Source organism: Heloderma suspectum, chromosome 2 (assembly GCF_057233095.1).
Source record: "Heloderma suspectum isolate Gila_16-S chromosome 2, 16-S_ref, whole genome shotgun sequence".
NCBI classification, from domain to species: Eukaryota; Metazoa; Chordata; class Lepidosauria; order Squamata; family Helodermatidae; genus Heloderma; species Heloderma suspectum.
The window spans coordinates 341,076,500-341,098,096 of NC_139459.1; the positions used below are offsets into that span (position 1 = coordinate 341,076,500).

A 21,597-nucleotide genomic window follows, 5' to 3' on the forward strand; every position below is an offset into this window, starting at 1 on the left:
AGGGTATTTTAGAAAATGTTTTTATTGTAGAATTTTATTGTTTTAAACTGTTTTATTATGTGCTGTACATCGCCCAGAGTACATCGTCCATTCTCTCAGGAATGCAGGCAGGAGGAATCTCTCCCTGCCGCTGTGCCTGTAAGAGATGAGTGAGCTCCTCTCCCACGGGTGGTTGGTCCTCCTCAGAATCAGAACTACTCTGGGGCTCTATGGGCTCAGTATCCACCCTGACACCAAGTCAGTTGCTGAGCTGCAATTTCAATCTAGGATTCTCAGCCTTAGACTAAGGGCAGCACTCTGTCTAAAGTATACATAAAAAGTAAAAGGTAAAGGTGTCCCCAACCAGTCATGTCCGACTCTAGGGTGCGGTGCTCATCCCCGTTTCTAAACCAAAGAGCCAGCGCTGTCCGAAGACACTTCCGTGGTCATGTGGCTGGCATGACTGAACACCGAGGTGCACGGAACGCTGTTACCTTTCCCGCTGAGGCGGTACCTATTTATCTACTTGCAATTTCTTGCTTTCGAACTGCTAGGTTGGCAGAAGCTGGGACTGAAGATGGGAGCCACTCTGTCACGCAGCACTCGGGTCTCGAACTGCTGACCTGCCGACCTTCCAGTCTGCAGTTCAGCGTCTTAACCACTAAGCCACCGCAGCCCCAAAGTATACACAGTAACACTATGGATTTAGGAAGCAGTGCCCCGGTTTGCACAATGTTATTGGACTCCACCTCTTATCAGCCCCAGCCAGCAGTCCAGGAAGATGGGAGCTGTAGTCCAGCAACCCCTGGAGGAGCACCAGTTCCCCACTCCTGCACTGGAACAACAGCTATCACATACCTTCAGTTTGCAGGACACAGTGACTTGCCAGTAATGGCAGTCTGAAACAGTCCGGGTGAAGGCTTGGTGGTGGCTGTTCCTCTGGGAACACGCACCTGGAAAGTATGTTTTCTTCTTGTTTTTCACTGTTTGCATCTGTCCAAACCAGAGGGAAACCGAAGCTGAGAGGCAGAAGCTTTTATCAGAATTTCAGCAGCTGCGCCAGGTTCTTGAAAGAGAAGAGCAACTGCTGTTGGTCCGACTGAAAGAACTGGAGACGGAGGTGGAGAAGAAGAAGGAAGAACATGCCACCCAATTTTCTGGGGAAATTTCCGTTCTTGATGCCTTAATTAGTGAACTTGAGCAGAAGTGCCAGGAGGCACCAAGTGGGCTGCTCCAGGTAAGACTATCAGATGCAGCTATTTCCCATTCGGCTGTGTCATCGGCACGATCCAGCACGCATGCTCCTCAGTACTTCCCTCAAGTGGCATGTTGTTGTGAGGAGCAACATATTTTCCGAGCACTCAAAAGCACAATATGCTCAATCCGGGATCTGTTTATCCCCCACCCCAAAATGTAGTTTCATGCAAAATGATGTTGCGTTTCTCCTCGTACTAAATGTCAAAATACAACTTTCCTCCTCTCCCCTGAACAAACTCTTAGCCTGTGAACAGCTCTACCAGATATCCACATAGAAGTCTGAATTTAACTGGCATGTTTGCCAGTATTACTCCTATTCTGTATCGATTACATTGGTTGCCTCTTTGTTTCTGGGACCAATGGTGCTGGTTTTGGTCTTTAAGGCCCTAAATGGTTTAGAACCATATTATCCCAAGACCATCTACACCTGTATGAGCCTGCCCAAGCTTTATGATCAGTGTTGGATGCCTTATTCTCTGGTTTACCAGCAGGAGCCATTAGGCTGGTGGGTGCTGGGGACAGGGCTTTCTCAGTGGTGTCCCCACACCTTTGGAACTCCCTCCCCAGGGATATACATATAATGCCTCCTCATTGCTGGCTTTTAAAAAAAATGCTGAAGACATATTTATTCCAGTCTGCCTTCCATACTTAATATTTTGTTTCTTTTTTATTACATTTTTATACCGCTCAGTAGCCAAAACTCTTTGAGAGGTTTATAAAACCAAACCATAAAATACAAAAAACATAAAAACCTAAGTTTAAAACAGGAGAATAAAACTGAAGTAAAACCCAACAGCAGTGCAAAGATCTAAAATGCACTAACACAGTTTTTTTTCTAAAAATTGAAGGACTAAAAAGCCAGGGAGAATAAAAAAAAAAGTCTTCACCTGATGCTGGAAAGGCCACAACAGAGGCATCAGGTGAGCCTCTCTGGGGCGGGCATTCCACAGTGGGGGTGCCACCACTGAAAAGGTCCTCTAGTAGCTAGCCTCCACACCTCATTTGGCCAGGGCACCTGGAAGAGGGCCTTTAGAGATTATCTTTGGGTCCAAACAGGTATATATAGGAGATGATTCTTCAGGTAACCTGGGTCCCAAGCCGTTTAGGGCAGGGATCATAGAATCATAGGGTTGGAAGGGGCCTACAAGGCCATTGAGTCCAACCCCCTGCTCAGTGCAGGAAGCCTGATTCCCAGGCGGTCTCCCATCCAAGGACTATCCAGGGCTGACCCTGCTTAGCTTCCATGTTCAGACAAGATCAGGCTCATCCAGCCCTTTGGGGAGCCTCTTTCAGCCCGAGAGCCAAATTCAATTTTGGAGAAGGCCTTGTGGGCCCCATTCCATTGGAGGGTGGGGCTGAAGGCAAAGGGGCAGGGCTAAAGGGGCAGAGCAGCATCACAAAAAATACCAGCATGTAGCAAGTTAAAGCTCTTCCTGCCAGCAACTAAGCCTTAGGAAAGGCATTTCAATGTTCAGAATGGGGAAAAAACTGCACAAAAGCCAGGAAACCAATTGGTGGTTGGAGGAAAGGGGTGTGGTCATTTGGGGAAACCTGGTGGGCCAGATTTGGCACCTGGGCCGGAGGTTCCCAACCCCTGGTTTAGCACTTGGAAGGCTTTGAATTGGGCCTGGAAACAGACTGGAAGCTAGAGTGTGTGTGTTTTAAATTGTGATTGTATATTCATGTGTTTTGTAATCTAGTGCCTTGTGAGGGCAGGGTACCCTGAAAGGTGGGTTAAAATTATTTTAAATAAATAAATGGTTTAGTTCCCCATCATATGCAGTCCAAGCAGTTCTGCTGAAGTAAACACAGTGAGGGTTGAAAGCAAAATGGGGGGGGGGAGGGGAGAAGATACTAGGTACATTATGCAGCAACCTTTTTGAAGTTAAGCACGTCTAGGGGCTGATCAGTGCTTGGCTTGGAGATCACTGTATGCACTGAGTTCAATGATGAAAGAAAGGTAGGATATAAATGTAATAAAGTAAAATGAACTCCTGTAGAAGGGGGTTCCAAATATGGTGTGTGCTGTCTAATCTCTCTGTCTCTCTCTTCTTTTTCTTCCCAGGGTATTGGAAGTGTCTTCAACAGGTATAAGGCTTGTTCTTCCTGTTATTGGTTCTCCACACTGAGACCCAGAAGACCTAAGAACTGGAGGGGGGCAATTCTGGAGTACTGCTTTTCATGTGTGCCAAGATTTTATTAGTAGCCAGTGATTGCCATATTGTTTCTACAAAAGATATAAAGTAATTACAGTAGTATGTTTTATTGGACTAATTTAGATTGATATTGAACAGCCTTCTCCAACCTGTTACCCCCCTGATATGTTGGACTTCAACTCCGATCAGCCCCAGCCAGCATGCCCCCCCCCACACACACACACTCTAAAGAAAAGAATGATACAGAGTAGGGGAGGGGAGAAAAAAAGACATATATTTATTTAATGTATTATTTATTTGTTATGTTTTAATCCATCCAATAACCAATGTTTTCTGGGCAGATACAGTGGGAGTCAACTAAACCTGGGAGCCATGTTGTAGGCTGGAGTTAAAAGTAGATTCCAGGCCAGAAATGACTGGAGGCTGCTGGTTTAAATAAAAGGCCACATTGCAAATGCAGACACATGATCTACAAATTGTCCCCTGTATTTGGCTCTAGAACCCATAACTACCACATATAGGTTGGACAGTGTGGTCTGCTACCATTCATCACTCATGTGGTGGTGCTTTAGGATATATGGGATGAGGATTTTCAGAGTGTGGAGTTAAGCTATGGAATTTGCTGCCACAAGATGTGATGGCCACCCTTTTGGATGGCTTTAAAAGGGGATTAGACAAGTGCTTGGAGGATAAGGCTGTCAATGGCTACTAGTCATGATGACTATATACTTCTTCCAGGAGCAGAGGCAGGGGGCCTCTGAATACCAGTTCCTAGGGAAACACAGCGGGAGAGGGCAATTGCCGTAATGTTCTGCTTGTGGGCTACCCATAGGCATCTAGTCGGCCACATCCCAGAGGGAAACAGGATGCTGGACTACCTAAGCCTTTGGCTTGATCCAGCAGGACTCTTTTTACATTCTACTCTTACCTAGAGTCCTCTTGATTTTCGGTAGCGTGTGTCCCCCCTCCCCGCAGTTGCCAGCACATTGAGGCCTCTGTCACCTTGGCAAATCATTTACACCATGAAAATGTCTTCAGCATGTCATGGATTTTGCCTCTGCTGAGTGTTACTAAGCTATATTTCTACATTTAGGAAGCCCTTGGCTGCCGGTTAACTATATACTGATTTACATGCTTCATACAAAGAGTATACCAGAAATGGTCATGGGTTGGGTTCATTTTTGGTTTTGTACTAACAAGGATTAGTAAGAGGAAAATCTCTAGATCCTTTTTCAATTTTTATAAGATCTAAATATTCCCAATAATGACATCAAAATACAACCATGTATGCCAAAACAGTAGCTCCTTAGTAGTAAGAAATCCATAAGGTTCCCAGATCTTACTCTCTTCTTTTAGAGTATTTTTAATGCTCCTTGTTATTAAATATTTCTCCATTAAGAGTTTAAAAGGAGAGCTTTAATCTAAGTTCCATGTTTCTCACTTAGCACTGAATAGGCTGTCCTGCTGATAGGTGGGTACACAGGCTTGTGAGCTTCTGAATGTTAAGAAGCTGATACGCCCAAAACATCAGAGCATTATTATACACTTCCTACAACATTACTTTATTGTTTATCCCATATATTTCAGCTCAGTCTCAACTGCTCAAAAATTCCAGTGAGATTAAAACGCACAAAAAGAGGCATAAGGTTAACGTATCTTTCAGGCTAGATAGGATTTCAAATCAATCTTAGAATCTTTAAGAAAACAACTCCCATCTAAAAATTTACTACTTAAAGCAGGGGTCTCCAACACAGCGCATACAGGTGCTATGGCGCCCACAAAGCCAACTTGAGATGCCTTACAAGCTATTTCTCCCCTCTGCAAATAAATTGAGAGGTTCCTCCATTCACTTAAGCAGTTGTGGGGGGAAGTCTTCCTTGCCAAAAACAGCTGGAGGGGGGTGAAGTCTGCTCCCCACCAAGGTCCCTTGGGGTCAACAGGGTCCTTGGCAGGGGATGACCTTTGCCTTCTCTCCAGCCATTTTTTGTGGGGCTTTTTCCATCCCTATTAAAGCCAATGGACCAATCACTCCATTGGTTTTAATATTGACAGAAAAAGCCCCTCTACTGAAAATTAGCAGGAGTGGGGGCAAAGTCCATTCCCCACCAAGGACCCTTGGGACAACAGGGTCATTGGAGGGGGGGTGACCTTCACCCACCTCTAGCCAGTTTTTGGCAGGGGGGCTTTTCCTCTCCCCATGCAAATGAATGAAGAAATTGCTCCATTCATTTGCATGGGGATGCAGAGAGAGAGGGAGAGGAAGAAAGGAGAGGGGTGGGGGTGGGGTGGGGTGGGGGTGGGGGTGGGGGCCAGGGGGAAAGAGGGACCAGAAAGAGGGGGAAAGAGGAGCCAGGGAGAGAGAGAGAGAGAGAGAGAGAAGGAAGAAAGAAGGTACTTGAAAGGTTGTCAGAGGAAGGCCAGGATCTCTTCTCAGTCATCCCAGAGTGCAGGACACGGAATACTGGGCTCAAGTGACAGGAAGCCAGATTCCGGCTGAACATCAGGAAAAACTTCCTGACTGTTAGAGCAATAGGGCAATGGAACCCCTTCCCTGGGGAGGTAGTGGGCTGTCCCACACTGGAAGCATTCAAGATGAGGCTGGACAGCCATTTGTCAGGGATGCTCTGACTTGGATTCCTGCACTGAGCAGGGGGTTGGACTCAGTGGCCTTGTAGGCCCCTTCCAACCCTACTATTCTATGATTCTAAGGGAAGGAGGAGAGAGAGAGAGGAGAGCGGGAGTGGGGGGAGAGAGGGGGGAGAGGGGTCAGAATGGGTAGTTCACACACAGGGTGCACATTCATGCACACACATGAACTGAAAAGGGGGGGACTCCTAACATTTTTGTGATTGCCCCCCACATGCCCCTGCAGCTCCTAATTTGTGGTGGTGCTCAGCCTACTTTTTCCAAAAAACGCCAAGTACCCATGGGCCCCCAAAGGTTGGAGATTCCTGACTGAAAGCCTAACTATAAACTTTCCTAAGCATCTGTACATCCGGTTTTAATAATGTTTATACCTTATACAATATTTATTGCCCATTAATTATTAGCCATTAACTGGTAAGAGGAACTTTTAGTACACCTTTGACTGTGAGTAAGAAAATGTTTTGCAACCTAACACTCTTCAGATAAACCAAATATTAAGTTTTACAACTCTTGTAATAACCCTTGACCCTGAGTGAAGGGCATTAACAAAACATCCTTCTTAGATATTATCCAGACAATTAGTTGTTGATATCAGTTAACCAGAATTCATTATGGACCTTCTTATGTCTTTGTGTGTTTTCTCTTTAATACAATCACTATTCTTGTTTACATCTCCAAATCCTTAATTGGGTATCATTAAACATTTTAAGTGGCTCTTCACTTGGCATTTTATAAGAAGACATACTGCTTTGAGAGAGGTGAGTTAGCAAGCTCTCAGTAGCCTTCCCAGCAGTTCGAATGCAGCTGAAATGAGATGTTTTCTGGAAATATGTCATGTGCATCAGATCTTCTGAGAAATGTGAGAAGCTTTATGTGAATAAAAAGTTCTTCCTGTGGTTTCCCCTTTGTTAAAACTTTAGGTGCAAGAGAGTTAGATTTCAGCCTCCTACTATACCTGATTCTTCAGAGCTCAGGAAAAAGCTCCAGGAATTCTCCAAAGAGCATATGACATTGCAGGGAGAACTGAGGAAATTCAGAGGTATCAAATTTATTTCTGAAGCTGATTGGCTGGGATAGAAACTCTTCTATTGGTGTGTTGGGGTTTTTTTAGGCTTTTATCCAGGTAATCAGTGAATTCATGTCCCAATCATATGCCCCATTAAAAGACCGTGGCCTGGATCCAGGCTTAATTTAGGATGTAATCCTATGCATGTTTAGACAGAAAAAAGTCCTATAATTCCCAGCATTCCCCAGCAAACCATGCTTGTTGGGGAATGCTGGGAGTTATAGGATGTTTTCTGTCTAAACATGCATAGGGTTGCACCCTTAGGCTTTAGTGCTGTTGAAATCAATGTGATTAGTTAGTCATTATTAATTTGTCCCACTGATTTCAGTGGGATGAATGAATGACTAACTTAGTCTGGGTTCAACCCAATAGCATCACATCCAGTGCCTGGTTAATGGAGTTAAGGGCACAATCCTATGCATGTTTAGACACTGAAAAAAGTCCTACAGCTTCCAGCATTCCCCAGCCAGCCCTGCTGTCTGGGGAATGTTGTGAGTTGTAGGACTTTTTTTGTCTGTCTAAACATGCATAGGATTGTGCCCTAAGGTGGTGTGGACATAATGGCTGAATTTCTATTTGCCCCCTTTTAAAAAACACAAATAATTGGGGTTGATGTATGCTCATAAACATGAGAGGAGGAGCTCACACTCTTCCGACAGATAAATACATAAAGTCAGAACTGTGTTTGGAAAGGTGCCCAGTTCCAAGATAACAGTTTAGTATGTATAACTAGAATACATGCTATGAATGTCTGTATTATATACGCAATGTATATGCTGTTAAATATATCATAGTAATGAACAGTAGAAGTTTTCAGCTATGTTTCTCCTCTTTTTCTTCCTCTAGAGACTCTGACTGAACCAAAGTGGGTAAAAGGTTAGTTTCTAAAGAATATGAATATTTCATAGTAAAGATAAATAAAGAGGCATTCCAAGGCAATAGCTTGGTGTAGACATAACAACAAATTGTGGCTTGGTGCAAAACAAGAATGAACTTGGAAGGAGCCCCTCGCACTCTCCCCGCACCTGAGTAATTAGTTCTTGATTTTTGAAAAACTGCAAAAAGGAAGGTGTCAATACCAGAGTGGGGGGGAAATAGAAGAAAGTTTCAAAGGTGCACAAAAATAAGAGCGTTAATAGCCCAAGGCATTTTGAAAATATTCTTCCTTGGGGCACATGTCTCTAAAATGTGTTGGGCTATTTCTGTGAAGAGACTTTGGTGGTGTGGCAGTGCCTTTCTTTTGTTCTTAAAGTGTTGCATGACAACTCCTGCATTAGTTTGGTGCTCGCTTTCTAAAGAAAGTTGTTTTAAAAAATGGTTGTAGGTGTGGGGAAGGGGAGTTCATGACACTTGTGTAACAAAGCATCCACTCTTGCAGTTGATGTTGATTTTTCGGAGGCAAAATTGATTTTCCTAGCCCTATTTTGGTTTGAGTGATAGGAAAATGCAATAGAGTTGTCTACTGGTAGCACGTTGGGATCACTTGTAATGCATTAATTATTTCTGGTTTTACACATTATTCTTGTGCAAGTATCCTTAGGGCTGACTGTCACATTTATTCTCTTGCAGAGAATGTCACGCTGGACTCGGCGACGGCTCATCCTCGATTTATTGTGTCTGATAATCGGAAAGGTGTCAAATGGGGTTCTGTCCGTCAGGAGCTGCCCTACAACATCAGGAGATTTGACCCTTCCCGCTGCGTGCTTGGCTCTCAAGGGTTCTCCTCAGGGAAGCACCACTGGACAGTGGATGTGAAGCATGGGACATCCTGGGCTGTGGGTGTGGCCAGAGAATCTGTGAAGAGGAAAGGACAGTTCAATATTGGCCCTGAGGAGGGAATCTGGGCCGTGGGCCTTTCCAATGGACAGTACAAAGCTCTAACTTCACCTCCTACAGTTCTGAAACAAAGCAAAGTTGTGACAAAGATCCAGATTTCTTTGGACTACGAAGGAGGCATGGTGGCTTTTTTTGATCCTGAAGAAAAGAAGCGCCTTGTTCTCTTCTCATCAGCCAGGTTTGAGTCAGAGAAAGTCTTTCCTTTCTTTCGAGTTGGTGACATGAACACTATCCTTTGCCTGTGTTGAATGCTCTATCATCTGTGGGTCCTGGTCTCTGAGCTCAGCACCAGGCCCTCCAACAAAGTCTTAGTATGCCTAAGCTCTCTTTGCTTAGTACCAAACTGAGCTTCAGCTTTGCTAATACAGGAAGTGTTTTTGATTTGCCTTAACAAGCCCCCTGTCAGGTTTTTTTTTTTTAAAAAATGGAACTGGAGGTAAAGAACCGGCTATGCTATATGAGACGTTGCCTGGCTAATCAAATGGAACCTCTACCTGTATCTATAGGGTAGAACTTGACCTGTCTGCAAGTTAATTGTCGGCCTCTTTTGTTTTTTCAAAGATAATTTTTGTTCTGAAGGTCTAGACTGGGAAAAAACATGGGAAAATCAAGTGTGTACACCAGGGGTGCACTGTACACCATTTTAAATAGTAGATCTAGTTTTTAAGGAACACATTTTGTTATCTTTATTTCATTCATGGCTGGATTTTCTTTTACTGTGGTACAGATTCCAGTGTACAGCATAACAGTTGTGAATGGTGCATGGATTTTAAACTACTGCCTTTCTCAGAAAATACACAGAAGTGGTGATCAGACCAGGATCAGAGCCCAGCTTCTAGGTGTCTTGCTATGAAATGTGGCAACTGAAAGATATGAGGGAGTGACCACCATTAACAACAGACACGAGGCATGCGCATTTTGCATTTGGATATTTGTGGCCTGATGCACAACCAGTAGTCACAGCCAAATACACTCAGCTTACCCAAGCTAAACTGAGATGCCTGAGAAGAAAGAAATATGAGAAGGAACTACAGAAAAGTGGTATCTACGATTTTTGCATGATAACTAGAAAGTTAAAGTAGGTCCACTTTGTTTTAAATTGAGATCTGTTTTGGATATTGTGCTTTACACATTTCTATATTCTGGAAAAAATGTTTTTAATTGCAGGCTTTTCATGTAGGGTAATTGCTTTTCTAGGTTAACAAATCTAACCCTGCTTATTTTAAGAGTTGTACATTTTATTTTTATATGTAAGTCATGGATGAAAAAGCGTAGGCGACAGGCAAATATTTAGGCACTGGATTATCGGAATAACTTGCTGCCATACACATGATTCTGAAAAACTAATAAATGCTGACAGTTTATCGTTAAATCTGATAATACCTTGTCATCCTTCACATAACATGTACAATATTGTTCAGCTTAATTCTACAGCATTCCATAAATCAATCCCTTTCATTTAATCAATTTGTAATTGCTTTGGTTTTGTTCCATGTACATGCTTTTGTTTTGTATGAAACAAAACAATGAAAACATGAAGCAATTGCATCTTTTTCTTGACCTTTATGATGTGAATGAATCCTTGGGACTAATTCTGATGTAACTGTTACTGCAGGAAGAAACTTTCTGCCATATACTTGTGTTTGGGAGCAGGGGGTGTTGCTAGGTTCTTGAAAGATCTGGGGCACAGGCCCATAACACAAATTTGCATGTGTGTGTGTGTGTGTGTGTGTGTATATATATATATATATACATACACACACACACACACACGAGTCTAAGCGCACCTCTAATATTGTGTGAATATATATATATGTGTGTGTGTGTGTGTGTGTGCACGCGCACACACATGTGGTGTACTTGCGTGTGTGTATAGGTTATATACATACATACAAAAGAAGCGTGCGCTGACTCCCCCCTCTTCAACTCAGACCCCGATTCAGTGTTTTGGAAAACATCCCACTTCTACTTGAGCCAATTTATAGTTGGACCACTTCAGCTCAGCACCAAGCTTGAGTCAAGGTTTGGAAAAATGAGTCTTTATGCTCCCTATTGACTACCACGGGAAATTAGATGAAAAATAACTTTTTTCTCTTGGTCAGAACTGGATGATAATTTCAGGCACAGTAGCCCCCTAGAAGGGGATTACACTTGTCCAATGTCAGCAAAATAGGTGCACGGTTTATATTTTGATTTTCTTTTAAAGGGCCAATAACATTTTTATTACTTGGAGGAAGTGGATACAAATTTCAGGATTCATTGCCCCATCAGAGGAGATCATGTCTGCCAAATTTCAGAATGCTAGCCACAAGGGTTTTTGTGCAAGGGTGGCCTTGACATTTTGAGGTCTCCAAAAGAGGACATACTTATCTCCCTATGTTCCTTCTGGACCATTGTTCTGAAAATTACAGACAGCCTACAGTTGTCCCTAAGTAAGAAACCTGCAAAGTTTCAGAAGGATAGGTGCAGCAGTTCATGTGGAAGGAGAATTCTCCAATTTGGGGGATGGAGTGATTTGTTTTCCCTTCCCTTCACACCTTCCCCAATAGTTTTTGGGTAAATTTGAATGAAAATGCACAGGTCATTAGAGGTGTCCCCCAGGCAAGAAACCTGCAAAGTTTCTGAAGGATATGTGTGCATGCAAATTTAGAATTACTAGAACTTATTGTCAGGAGTGCCCCTGCTGCCTTCTGAAATCCTCAAGTAGCCAGAATCAACATGCAGACAAAAGGGCTCTTTTCCAAGGCTTTATTTCCATTCAACCTAATGATGCTTACAGATGCTAATTGCCTGAGAACTGAGTGGAAAACTCGAAGGAGCAGCCTACCAGAGATTCTAAGCGTTAGGAAGATCAGTTGGTCTCCGTTTGGAGAAAAGCGCAGCAAGTCTCTGAACTTAAGGAGTAGGGGGGGACTTTCCCATGGGGCATCGGGGTGCAGCTGTTGTTGTTGCGCCAAGTGGGCTGAGCTCCTCCTCTCGGCACCTGCAACTTCTTGCTTGTCTCTGCACCTGCACCTCACATCTAGAAGCTCAAAATGTCCCTCTCTCCATGCCAGGGTCACTGTAGCTCCCAGGAATGTGAGCGGGGGGGAGGGGGCTCTCCCTTCAGCTGCGCCTCTGAAAAACAAGTGGGTTCCTCTCCCACGGATTGTCTCTCTTCCTCAGAATCAGAGCTGCTTTGGGACTCTGTGGGCTCAGATCCAACCCTGACACTTATTTACATTTCACCAATGTTAGCAGCAGGGGAACATGGGTGGGAAGGTGCTATTGCTTTCTTGTCCTGCTTGTGGGTTTCCTGTGGGCATCTGGTTGGCCACTGTGTGAACAGAATGCTGGACTAAATGGACCTTGATCTGATGCAGCACAGCTCTTTTTATGTTCTTAAATAGAGAGTGCCTCTGAGCATATGCAGAATGCTTTTCTTTCACCACTGAGCACTTACATTGTCCCCCTAACAATTCCATTCCCCTCCATGCAACCATCCCTCCTCATCCTACCATCCTCCAGCAACTCTTCATAAAAGCAGATGTCTCGTTTTGTGGAACTCCTCTCTACCTCCTGCTTGTTATGCACAAGCTCTCATTGAATCTTCCTCCCCATAACTTCATTTGTGCCAAGACTTCACCAGGATTCAGCCAATGAGTCTGTTTTCAAAACTGGTTAACTTACATGGAAACTCTGAGCATGTATTAAGTGCCTTTCCCTTACCACTGAAGCTAGAGTTCATGCAACCCCCCCACCCCACCCCCCCCACACACAACAAAACATGCATAGGACTGAGCTGAATGGGTAGTCAATTCATTAGACGGAATTGTGTAGGCACTGAACTAAGCCTGCAGTACCATGAGTCCTGTTTGGGGGACTCATTTGAACTTTTCCTTGTAATCTGAACTGTCCACCTAATGCAGGGGTGCACAACTTTTTCGGTCCCAAGGACTGCATTTGATCCTGGTTTGGTGGTCACGCATGCACACATACTAGCAAGTATTGCTGGGGAAGGGGGCAGGAGAGAAGGCACGGTACAACAGCAGCCAATTGGTGAAGTGTGTGTGTGTGTGGGGAGATTTGGCAGCTGTGGTGACTAGAGCACCCATATGGAGCCATATTTAATGCCTGGGTTGTGCACCCCTGACCTAGTGTTTTCTTGTGGCAACCCTGGGAGCAGTTGCCAAAACTAGGGGCTAGACTCTGTGATTAGACTTCAACTTACAGGCTAGCTAGCTGTGTGGGTACAATCCAGTGAATTCAATACAGAATGACAGCAGCCTGTGCAGAAGTACATCTTGCACTGCAGACTGTCACTGTGAGAGGAAACACATCAAATCTCCTGATGCCCTTCCCCCTCCCCTTCCCCCCTTTCCCCCCTTATCTGAGTCTTCCATGTGTTTCATTATACAGCCACTAGATGGTGCTGTGGTTTAGCTCCTCTTATTATGACTTTTCCTTTTTCATGAGGGAACTCAAGCGTGGTAATTTGATATCTCATTATCTCTGATCTTTTAAAAAATGGAATAAAGGTCAACTAGTATGGGAGATGCCCTGGAGGTTAATGGTCATCTAAAAAGCCTGCGAACCTCTGTGAATAACCAATCTCAATAGCAGGATAAAAGCTCCGTCTGAAGAAGAGACTCCATGTGAACTCTGCTAGTAGTGTAGAGGAGATCCACCTAGACACTGGCATAGAGGGCATGTGGCTGCTTGGGAATAGATTTACTTAGGGCCGATCTACATTGCGCCTGCCACCGCACTGAAGTCGGGGCCATATCGGGTTATATGCACTCGCATTATTACGTTATTGTCCTCACTCACGCATTTTCCCCACTCCACTCCCTCCTCAAACGCGGGAGCTTGGTTCACACTCTGGCGCCTTGCAGTTCCCCAGCTCCAAAGCAGGGCAGCCCTGATTGGAGGAGTGGCAACTCCTCCCACCTCTGCCGATAAACCCCCACCCCTCCCCTGTGTCCTTCCTTAGCCGTTTGCTGGAAACCTCAGCGCGCCTGCATCACCTCGCCCCATTGATCCCCTGGTAACTCTTTCTGGACACATTGTATCTTGTTTTGGATCCGAATCCTGGCAGGAGCCGTGGGTCCAGAACTGACAATGTTCTACAGGTTGCTGTTTCTCTCTGCAAATGCCCTGATATGTACTCTCCAAGCACTGATCGCTCTGGAGAGGCTGTCGTCCCAGCAGCGGAGGTGTCCAGGTACTGCGCTGGTACTGCCATTGCCGTCAGAACTTGTGTTCAAGGATGCTTTGAAACATGTTGACTGTGGCGCACAACGTGGCTCTTCTCCCCATGCCGAGGGTTTTCCAGAGGTATTGGGTGCGCCCGAGCAGCCAGGACTGGTGGGAGAGGCTTGTTCTGCAGGTGTGGAATGATGACCGCTGGATTGAGCACTTCAGGATGCCTCGTCACACCTTCTTTCAGGTGGTGGGCGAGGTGGCCCCACACTTGGCCAGATGCTCGACACAAATGCGCAGAGTGATCCCTGTGGAGAAGAGGGTGGCCCATCGCCATTTGGAAGCTCGCTAATCATGCCTTGTACAGGAGTGCGGCGGAGCAGTTCGGGGTGGGGAAATCCACTATTGTGGGAATCTTTGTGGAGGTGTGCCTTGCTCTGGAGCATGCTCTACTGCAGAGAACAGTGACTCTGGGAGACGTGGATGTGGTGAGTGCAGCTCAGGGGTGGGGGAGGTGCTCGGCTTTTGGGGGGCGAGGGAGCGTCTTCGATTCTTCGAATCTTCGAAGAATCGAAGCCCCGTCTAATGTAGTGGGTTAGAGGTTGGGTTCGCATCTTCGAAGAATCGAAGCTGCGCTCTCTTCAGTACAATATAGGCGAGGTTCACATCGGGGGGATCTTGTCTGTGTGTTTTTTGAGAGGTACTCCCCCATTCATGGTGATCGCCGTCCTCCTGGACGTGTGTGTTGGGAGCGCGTCACACAACCCTCATGGCGGGCGCTTTGTGCTTGACGGGGCTTGTCCGAGCAAGTGTGTGGGGAGATGGGGGCACGAGCGGGATGCATCTGTTGCTTGGCAACGGCCAGTCATGTTTTGGCTACCTCCCACCAAATATGGTCTTTCCTCTCTCTCCAGGCGATGCTCGGCTTCTTCGCCCTTGGCTTTCCTGGGGCGTTTGCGGCTTGCGACGGGACGCATGTGTCGATCGTATCCCCGATTAGACAGGGCAGCGAGTTTATCAATCGGAAGCACTGCTACTCAATGCTTCTGTCAGGCACCATGCCAGGCACGAGGACGATTCATCAATGTCAAGATCGGGTGGAGTGGCCGAAACCATGATGCCTATGTCTTTCGGAACTCCGCACTGTGTGAAGCGATGGATGCTGGTGTGTTTGTGCCCGGGAACCCAATGTGGAGAGTGGGCAGTGTGCTTATCCCACCGCTGATACTGGCCGACGGAGCTTAACCCATGCAACATTGGCTGATGAAGCCTTTTGGGGGTCACCTCTCACCAGAGGAGGCTCACTTCAACTAGCGCCTTAGGAGAGTTAGAAATGTGGTGGAGTGCGCTTTTGGCAGGCTGAAGAGCAGGTGGAGATGTCTCACGGGACGACTGGAGGTGGCGGAGGAAAACGTCCCATCGGTGATTTCTGCCTGTGTCATTCTCCACAACATTTGTGAGACTAACGGGGCTACTTTGACAGAGGCATCTGGGGACAGTAACCGCATTGTGTTGGACACCCTGGGGCTTCCCTACATGAATGATGACCAGCTGCATAATGAGCAGGGGAATGAGGTCTGGAGGGTGCTTTGCGACTTCATGTGGTAGAACAGGGAGAATTGCAGTGAGGGGACATGTCCTGGGAAGCCTGTTGGGGCTGGTTGTGTTGGGGAGGTGGGTGGGGTTGTGGTTTCTATGTCTGCCTTGTTTTTATTTCGCTCCTGATTGCTTCCCCATTTTGTTCATTTTTTTTCTCTGATTAAAAGTGTTCAAACAACCGTAAGTGGCTCCTGCCCCTCTCTCTTGGCGCGTGTGAGAGACGGCAGCTGCCCCACCACTTCCCTAACAGCTTCTTTGAAGAATCGGAGCTTCGGAGCTTCATCAACAGGTGGTGCTATGTGGAAATAGGGGAGGAGGAATGCTCTATGGTCTTGTCAAAATTGCCCCACTGTCACTCTCCTGCCAGCAAAATGGTGCCAAGGCGGCTCGCATATTGGCAGGAGAGGGAGGTGGAGCTGATGCTCCAGATGCTGCTCCAGGGCCAGCACGCAGAGATGGTCATGAGGAGCTCCACGCGAGGGAATGAGGCGGTCTACAGGGCAGTAGCGAGGGGGCTCTCGCAGGCGGGGTTCCCTCGCTCTGCCCTGCAGGCCCACACAAAGTTCAAGGCATTGAAGGCCCGTTTCTTTGAGGCCCTGGAGCAGCACTCAGGGACGCCTCCTCCTGCAGCACAGCCTCCCTACTATAGGGAGCTGCACGCACTCTGGGTGCACGCTAGGCAGCTGAGCCCCACTGATAGGCGCAGTGCAGATCAGCCATGGGGTGTTGCCGCAACTGTGTCTTTGGTGCTGCGCCTGTGGAATGTGTTGTGGGGTGGTGTCCGGGAAGAGGCAGGTAGTGGTCCTCCCAGGGGAAGGGCTGGTGAGGGGCCCAGGCAGGGCAATGATGCCCGGGATTAAGCCCCTCTGGCAACTCTGGCCAGGCCTGGTGCTTGTATGCCCCCCTCGGCCACATTTGCCACAGTGGCACCCCCTGGTCTGCACTGTCCATGCGGTGTACCCCAATATGCAGCAGCCCGAATGGAACCCCCCACTGCGCTGTCCTTCCTGGGGGGGCGGCTTTGCCCGGGGCCACCCAGGCAAGCGGTGGGTGAGTGATGGGGCGTGGGCTGGGCATGCAGGAACAATACCCAGGATTGCCCCTCTCAAGGGCCCCTCTGGACAGGTGCACAGCACTCCTCACCTCAGTGCCATATTTCCGGGAAGCTTTGCCAGCACAAGCTAAGGAAACTGCATGCTCCCTCAAGCGTGGTGGAGCGCCACTGCCCTAACAAGTGCACACATTTTCCCGTGCGTGCGCCTGTGGGGCGACTTGTGGGCGGATTGTTGTGGGACGGGTGGAAATGCCACCAGGCCTGCGCGTAGGGATGGACGAAAGTCACCTGTCCTCGAAGCTTTTCGCAGTGGGGGGAGGCGCTTCGCTGCTCCCCCTGCGAAGTTCAGGCCAGGGGGGGAGGCTTCCCGCCTCGCCGGGCTGAAATTCAGGCCGGGGGGGAGGCGCCTCGCCTCGCCCGGCCGCGAACTAAAAAGTTTTTTTTTTAAAAAAAAAAACGCCCCCTTGATAGGCTACGTGACGATTAATGTAGCCTATCATGGCTAGATCTGCAAAGTCAGCCGTGATAGGCTACGTTAATCGTCACGTAGCCTATCACGGGTGACTTAAAAAAAAAAAGCGCGTACGCAAATGGCGGCCCCCATAGGGAGCCGCCATTCCCGTTCCTTATTTGGTCGCTGTAGTCTACGTAAAGATTTACGTAGACTACGGCGAAAATAAGGGAATGCTATTTGCGTTGCCCTTATTTTCGCCGTAGTCTACGTAAATCTTTACGTAGACTACAGTGACCAAATAAGGAACGCGAATGGCAGCTCCCTATGGGGGCCGCCATTTGCGTACGCACTTTTTTTTTTTAAGTCACCCGTGATAGGCTACGTGACGATTTACGTAGCCTATCACGGATGACTTTGCAAATCTAGCCGTGATAGGCTACGTTAATCGTCACGTAGCCTATCACGGGGGCGTTTTTTTTTTCTTCTTTGATTGGAATGGCTGTGGCGGCGGCAGCCTGTTGAAAGACCGGCTGCCGCTCCCGCCCCGGACGAAGACCCGCCGAACTGCCGGCCGGACCCGCCGCCGGGAGGGACATTTGCCAAAGGTAAGTCTCGTCCCGGGGGGGGGGTGCGGGGGGCGGGGGGGTGCGGAGAATTTCTCCCCGAAACTTGTTCGGGGGGCCGAACACGGCGCTCGGCCCCCCGAAGTTTCGGAGAGAAATTCTCCGCCAACCCTACCTGTACGTGAGGTCAGAGGGGGCACCCCCCCAACCCTTGGGCCCACTGTGGTCCTTGCCGCAAACCTCTTTCTTCCAGCACTGCAGAGAGCGCTGGCTGGGTGGCGAGTGATGCCTTTGGCGGCTCCAGGGGGGGGAATGCCCTCCTCCTCGGGTGGCAGAGGTGGACCTGGGGCCGGGAGCCAACCCGCCCCTGCAGCAGCCACCATGGGGCAGGTCGCAGCCAGGAGGAGGACCGCAGGTGAGCATGTAAAGAGCGCAGTGGAAGCCCTTCCAGCATGGCCTTGTCCTGGGGAGACCGCTCCTGGAGCGGGGCCCGGCCCCTGATGCCCCATGGACAGTGAAATTCGGCTGGGGGAACAGCCAGCTGTCCAGGAGCAGCCCATTGCCGCACACCAAGGGAATGAGCGGAAAAGGCGAACAGGTGCCTGGCCCGCTGCAGGGCGAGCCCGCCATCCTGTGCGCAGCCCTACGCTGTCTCCCCGCTCCGCTTACACACCAAATTCCACCAAGAGCAACCCACCGGCATTGTATCACGCCCTCCGCAGGCATCCCGTCACTAGAGTCCCACTAATGGCACTTCCCCTTCCGCCACCACAGGTGCAGCTGCGCCGGGGACGGTAGGGCAGCCCACCCAAGGTCCTGCGGAGGCTGCTGTCACGGGGCCAGCGCAGCGTCTTCGGGGCAGGCAGGGACAACCACTACTGTCCTCGGAACCGTCATCCGCCTGGAGGCCTCCGTGAAGAAGACCAGTGAGTATCTAAGGCTGGCGGCTTCTGCGTTTGGGCAGTACACTGACTGTTCTTCGTGGAGGCCCTGATCGGGATCTCTCCCTTTTTTTCAGTGGGGAAAATGGAGAAGCAGCTGTCCTGCCTGGAGAGGGAAGCGCGGGAAGGAAAGAAGAGCTGTCAGGAGGAGGCTCAGGGGAGGGGGGGTGTCAAGCGTTAAGCTGGGGTTGTTTGCACCGGGGGGGGGGGCACTTTTCATCTGTAAATAGCACTTATAAAAAACACAAGCACTTAAATAAATTTTTTACATAAACCCGCCTTTGTGGTGCCACACTGCTTTCATCACATCACACAACTTGTGGGAGAGACGTGTTTTATTTCTAGAGAACTTTACTATTGGGATGATGGGGAACACACAGGGGAGATACTTGAGCAGGGTCCTGCACAGCAGTGTGGAGGACTTCTCTTTGGACGTTTGAGTCTCGCTGGGGCCTCTCTCTGGTGCACAGCCTGTCCCGCCATCCAAGAAGCAATTCTAGCCAGTTCCATACAGGTTCTGTCCCAGCATCCCCCTGAACTGCAAAGAAAACATAATCGCAACATGGGGGTGAAACATAGCCTGGGGCAAACAATGTTGGGAGACAGTACCACGGCTCACCAGCTGTGGCTATCATGTGCAAAAATTGGGGGGTGCCCTGAACAGAAGGGGGAAGCTGGGGACTTTCCCGGGGAGTCTCTCATGGGGAGAATTGTCTGGGGCACTTGTGCAGCCGTGCAGGCCTTATCCGAGAACCCACAACACGCCTTGGTGTGGATGTTCCAGGGGAAGGAACTTCCGCATGACCCTGGAAGGAGGTTCCCGTGGTGGCCAACCCTGGGCTCATTGGGGTCCTCTCACGCTCTTGGGAGTCGGGGTGTCCCCGAGTGTGCAATTGTGGGGCTGGTCCCGGATGTTCTGGGGTATGTCTACGCTGCACCCCCTCCTCCCACGGTGGCAGTTTCCCGCCCTGAGCAGTGATCAGGCATCTTTTCTAGCATAGCCCGGAGAATGTCCGCATGGGCATCTATGGAGGCAATGAGTGCCCTCCTATCCCTGCTCGCCACCTCCTCGTCCAGAGCAGATCTTCTCACATATTCCCTAAACACCTCCGCATCTCCTTCCATGACTACGAGGACACGATCATTCTCCTCGGTAGCGTGCTGCATGATGCGTTCAGCAATCTTGTTGGCTGCTCTACGGCTATTTCTATTTCTGATCTGTGACAGGAGTGTAGCACGGGATAATGTGGCCTGCCTGTTGGTTACTAGATGCTCTGTTAGAGAGAATTGAAAGGGTTTAAGCATGCAGTGCAGTACAGCCTCTGGGGGCCGGCATAGAGCGATAACTGTGCACAGGAGCTGCATGTGAAAGCCTTCTCGCCTGAACCCACAGTTTTCCCCCACTAACGGCCATCCCCACCCCAGGTAAAGCCCGGGTATGTGAGAGGTGTCGCGGGCGGTGCTGTGGTATAACTTCTGGGCGGAGACCAGGGAGGAAGAATCCCTACGCTTAGGACCCCAGGCAGGTATAGATCCTTCCAACTACTATGGTTACAGCTAGCTTCCCTCCCTACATGGTGGTGAAGGAACACCAAAAGTCAGCCCTCGGCATTGTCCATGAGGGCGTGTTGGGTAGGTCGGGATGGGGAGGGCTTGCTGACGCTGATTTGTGACCACCAGCGGTAGACCTTTGCCAGGGCTCAGCCCTATGGGTGAACTGGCTTGTTGGTCGGGGGGAATTGCTGTGAAGGGGCAGTCTGAGGGGGCCCAGGCAGCACATGCTCTCAGATCTCCTTCACGGGGTACACACGGTACGCTAATCCCCTTGCTTCCCTGATGAGCATGTGCGCTCTGCCCCGCACCTGGAAAAGCATGCTGGATGTCAGCCAAGCAAAAGCAAAACCCACTTTCTTGAAACCCACCCTGGCCACCTCTCATCCAAGATCCGGCCAGAAATTTGTGCCCCTGGTGTGTGTGTGGGGGGAGCTTTGAGGTGGGGCTGTGAGGTGCCCAGATAGGGATACCAGAGCAACCCAAACCGGTCATTACAGCAAGTTCGGGAGCAGCCCATCAAGGTCCCCAAGCTGGCTAGGCACATCATGCAGCGAGGTGCTTCAACGTAGCACCGTTTGTCACAGCAGGCAGGCCCCCTGCTAACTCTGTGGGAACCGCTCGAGGTGCTAGAGCAGCAGAGCGTGCCCACCTCTCCCTCCCCCACAGTGACTGGCTGGTGCATGGAAAGGCTTCCCAACTCACCGCCCCCCAAGTCAGCGCCCCCCCCCCGGGGTGGCAAGCATCCTCTTCCTGGGAGGCCCGTTCTCCTTCCTGCTCCAGGCTGACCAGCCCTGTGAAAAGTGTGCCTCGTGTTGTCCGTGGTGTCCTTGGGCATGTACTTGCTTGAAGAACCAGAGACCCCCTCCTTCTTGTTCCTGGACCACTCTACACATGGCCCCTGACATCTCCCCAACCCGCAACCAGGCAGTAATGTCAGGTATGTGGGTGGGTCCGGTCCTGGGTGGCCGATGGTGCAGTCTATGGTTGTAGGTGGCAGGGCTACATGTGTGGGGCTACCCCGGGACCATGCGAAGCGGAGTATGTGGCCATGCCTCTGGAGGACAGCCAATGCACCACGCACACCACCCCAGACACCAAACTGGGCCCCAGCACCTACCCACGTCACGGGCCTCCAAGGGAAGGCAATCACCCTCTTCCTGCAATCCCTCAGATGTCTCCAACAGTGGTCCTTCCTGAGGGTCTGTCTCCGGGGTATCCACGCGCATGGCGCCACGAGCAATCTGCAGACTTCCCACCACGCACTTGGTGCATGGACTTTGTCTTTCCTCTGCACTCAATAGCGCTATGGTG

General features: G+C 49.0%; 1 protein-coding gene across 7 annotated transcripts in view; it reads left to right on the forward strand.

Annotated features, from left to right (window-relative positions):
• The window catches only part of LOC146355222 (zinc finger protein RFP-like), a 35,920-nt gene extending 25,608 nt beyond the window's left edge, over window positions 1-10,312 (forward strand). For all 7 annotated transcript variants that reach the window (XM_084830316.1, XM_084830317.1, XM_084830319.1 and 4 more), the window contains 5 exons: window positions 986-1,216; window positions 3,302-3,324; window positions 6,959-7,077; window positions 7,951-7,980; window positions 8,674-10,312. In XM_084830316.1, the coding sequence (XP_084686442.1) occupies window positions 986-1,216; window positions 3,302-3,324; window positions 6,959-7,077; window positions 7,951-7,980; window positions 8,674-9,188 (918 nt within the window). In that variant the 3' untranslated portion in view covers window positions 9,189-10,312. The remainder of the gene's footprint in view (window positions 1-985; window positions 1,217-3,301; window positions 3,325-6,958; window positions 7,078-7,950; window positions 7,981-8,673) is intronic.
• The last annotated feature ends 11,285 nt before the right edge of the window (window positions 10,313-21,597 follow it).